Genomic DNA, 4109 nt, shown 5'->3' on the forward strand with positions numbered 1-4109 from the left:
TTTTTTTGAGACATTGTCTCGCTCTGTTACCCAGGCTGGAGTGCAGTGGCGTGATCTCGGCTCACCGCAACCTCCACCTCCAAGGTTCATGCAATTCCCTGCCTCAGCCTCCCGAGTAGCTGAGTAGCTGGGATTACAGGTGCCGACCACCATGCCCAGCTAATTTGTGTATTTTTAGTAGACATGGGGTTTTACCATCTTGGCCAGGCTGGTCTTGAACTCCTGACCCTGTGATCTACCGCCTTGGCCTCCCAAAGTGCTGAGATTACAGACATGAGCCACTTCACCCAGCCTATTTAAATAGTTTTTAACTGCTTAAAAAGCGATGAGATGAAAATATCTTCTTATCTCTAATTGAAAACATTTATAGTGGCATGAATACATCTGACCAACAACAGCAACAGTAATGAAAAATAAATAATAAAGCTGGTTAATTCCAGTCTAAGGTGTCAACCATATATATATATATATATATATATATATATATATATATATATATTTGAGGCTGAGTCTTACTCTGTCACCCAGGCTAGAGTGCAGTAGCACGATCTTGGCTCACTGAAACCTCCACCTCCAAGGTTCTAGCGATTCTCATGCCTCAGCCTCCTAAGTAGCTGGGATGACAGGCATGAGCCACCACAGCTGACCAATTTTTGTATTTTTAGTAGAGAGGGGGTTTCACCATGTTGGACGGGCTGGTCTCGAACTCCTGACCTCAGGTGACCCACTCACCTTGACCTCTCAAAGTACTGGGATTACAGGCAATGTTCCCACCTGATGTTCTTCCATTTCAAAGAGTGTAGTCCATGCTCTGATCTCCCACCTCAACAACCCTTAGAACTCTCCACGGAGCCTCCTACTTTCCCGCCTCACCATCTCTCCCAGGGCCACGTGCTCTGGATTCATGCATAGGGCAATGGGCTACCAGTTCCCAAATGTCCCACCACCTTACCTCCGGGCACGCAACGGAAGCCATCTCCCTGATAACCGGGTTTGCACTGGCATGTGAAGGAGCCTGGGGTGTTGTAGCAGAAGGCGTCCGGGTGACATCGGCTTGGCTGGCATTCATCCACATCTGTAAAACAGACACCAGGCCCAGAGACAATGAGATCTCTTTCGGAATTCTCAATAATTTAAGCCGCTTACTCAAATCTATGGGAACCTGCTTCTGATTGGGGAATAGTAATTCAAAACTCACTAAACATTAACTATTAAGTCACTAACTCCCCAGTTTCTATCTGTTGCACTTACAAATGCATTTCACTTTGGCAACGTTTCCACGAAAAATGTTTTCATCAAGCTTACAACAGGGGAAAAGATAGGATTTATGTGCATTATAAAACGATCTCTCTTGACATTAATGAGAGCTTCAAAAATGTCTGAGTGTTTGCTAACAGTTTATTAAGTACTTGACAGAAAACCCTCAGCAACAAGAAAAAATTCACATGTTCAGTAATAAAGAGAAAGTATCTCAGAAATTATCATCTATCTTAGTTGGGACTTTTTAGAAATGCTCTATGGTATAATATTAAGTACTTTTGCAAACCAAGAGACTCAAGGTGCTCTGATCATGGGTTATCTTACCTACAATTACCTGTAAGAGCACCCTGGCAGCCAGCGAGCTCATGTCTGAAGGAATTCTATTGAGTCATTTATTCTTTGACTCTGCAGTCATCTATTCAATATGAGAACTTTGCTTTTTTGAAGGAGAAGGTTAGAACAAGCCAGATGAATGACTATATATTAATAAATCTTATTAAATGAAAGGATGGACTTTAAGCTCCATGCATGTCCTCCACGTAAAAGGACAGTTTGTCTCTTCGTGAAAGACAGAAAATACCTCCAGTTCCTCACAGAGAGCTGGTATCTAATTGTTGCCTGAATGAACTAGTCACCTAGAACAAAATAGTCACCAATGAGAACAGCCCCCAAAAGAAAATGTGTAGTTCAAACTATTAGAAAGACATAAAAAGCAACTCATTTACTCAATGGAGATGACAGAATTCTTTCTTGTATTTGGGAGTGAGTTGGTAATTAGCACATGGTAAATACCACCTAGGAAACTTTCTCAGGTTACACCTAGGAAACTTTCTCAGAGCAATCACACACCTTGGCAGGCTCGGCCATCCCCAGAAAAGCCTGGCAAACAGGAACAGGTGTAGGAGGAGCCTCCTGTGTAGACACACCGGGCCCGCTGGGGTATGTCGCAGTCATGTAGGCCAGTTGCACAGTAGTTGATGGGGCGCTGGTCCACGACAGCTTCAGAACAAAAGGTTGATGTACTGTCTTAGGAAGAAAGTCCCCTGAGCAGGCCACGTGCCCCTCCCAGCTCTAAAAAGAGGAGCCATGCCTGGACCCCGGACCTCCAGGCACGTGCATAGTCTTCAAGCCCCGCCCTTCAGTACCACCGCTTTCATCGTTTCTTCCCACCGGGGTCCTGCCACTGACGGGTCTTGGCTGACTGACACCGCAGTTGGTCATTCTGACTGGCTTGAACTTAGTTTCATGCTGGGGCTCTGTCTGAGGCCACTCTCCAAACCAGATTCCCATCATGGGTCCCCAGGACCCAACTTTCCCTTCATCTGGACGGGGGTGGGTGGGACATCTGCAGATGCCACACTTCTGATGGCAACTCGCTGAGACCGCTTGGAGGGAAGGAGCTGAGACTTCCACGTGGCATTCAGCCTTGGCCCACCCTGGACAGGTGGAACATTCACCACAAATGCTGAAGCCAGTCACCTACTTGCCACCAAGGAAGGGAAAATAAGTGTTTACAAGGCAGGGAGATAGATATGGTCAGAAGACTGTGGGCCTTTGGAGTGGGCAGCCCTGGTATATACCAGGTACACATGGGTCAACCACATGGCCTTAGATAAATCGTGTATTTCTCAGAGCCTTGTGTTCTTCCCCCTCCACCGCCCCCCACCCCCGTCTCTCTTTTTCTCTGTTTCTCTGTTAAGGTAGGACAAACTGAAATCAATCTTAGGAAGACTCATGGAGGAGAAATGAGCCCTCCTTCATCTGGGATAATCCAACTACTGAAAGCCTGCTGGGAGGGAAAGATTTCTGTGCTGACATTGCGAGGATGGGACTCTGTCCTGGCCCTTAGCGCTTTAGGAAAATCGGAAGCAAAATGGTGCATTAGGAACCCCAGAGTAACTGAACTAGCCATTGAAAATCACCCTGCAAGACCTCAACCCTTGCCTTCCATCTTGAGGCAACAGCACAAGATGTGGCATTATCAGCTAGCCTCTGTGACACCCACCTACTCCTCAGCCCTCATTCCACGAGTTCCATCATCAGGACCCTTAAGAGAATCATAGTCCCAGCTACTGGCCTCTCAGTGCTTGGCGTACTGGAAGTTAACTGCTGCAGCCGTGGCCTAAGCCTGGCCCTGTTCTTGCCTCGAGAGGAGGGCTGACGCATGGCACTGTGCCTGCACCAAGATGCCCCGGGGAGGTGTACATAGGACCTCAATTCACCACACTCCATATGCCAGCCCAGTGTCACAGGGCTACGGCCATTCAGAGGGGTGTCTACGTCTTCACATCAAGGTGACTTAAGGGCAAGCTGAGGCTCATCTTCCCTTCACAAAGACATGTTTTGCACGTTTCTATTAACTGCAAAAGTTGGTACCCAGTGGAAAAGAGATTCATGAGAAAATGCCAAAGATGGAAGTCCACAAATATCGCTTCCCTGATAATGGATACCAATTCTCATGAAAAGAGAATCCCCCTGGGCCACCCCACGTCTCTACTAAAAATGTAAAAATTAGCCAGGTGTGGTGGTGCACACCTGTAGTCCCAGATAATCGGGAGACTGAGGCAGGAGAATCACTTGAACCTGGGAGGCAGAGTTTGCAGTGAGCTGAGATCATGCCACTGCACTCCAGCCTGGGCAACAGAACGAGACTCTGTCTCCAAGATAAAATAAGTGAGGTTGGTCTCATAGAAATAAAAAGTAGAAGAGAGGGTACTAGAGGCTGGGAAGAGTAGGGGGAACGGAGGGAAAGGGAGAGATTTATTAAAGACTACAAAATTGCAGCTCAAAAGGAATAAGTTCTAGTGTTCTATACCACTGTAGGATGACTACAGTTAACAAAAATATAT

General features: G+C 46.7%; 1 protein-coding gene across 1 annotated transcript in view; it reads right to left on the reverse strand.

Annotated features, from left to right (window-relative positions):
- Positions 1-4109, reverse strand: part of NID1 (nidogen 1) — an 89078-nt gene that overhangs the window by 32129 nt on the left and 52840 nt on the right. Inside the window, exons 11-12 of the mRNA XM_017526593.2 lie at positions 2110-2259; positions 953-1075 (exon numbers count right to left, since the gene is read on the reverse strand). Coding sequence (XP_017382082.2) covers positions 953-1075; positions 2110-2259 — 273 coding nt within the window. The remainder of the gene's footprint in view (positions 1-952; positions 1076-2109; positions 2260-4109) is intronic.

The sequence above is a fragment of the Cebus imitator genome, unplaced genomic scaffold (genome assembly GCF_001604975.1).
Source record: "Cebus imitator isolate Cc_AM_T3 unplaced genomic scaffold, Cebus_imitator-1.0 Scaffold42, whole genome shotgun sequence".
Lineage (NCBI taxonomy): Eukaryota > Metazoa > Chordata > Mammalia > Primates > Cebidae > Cebus > Cebus imitator.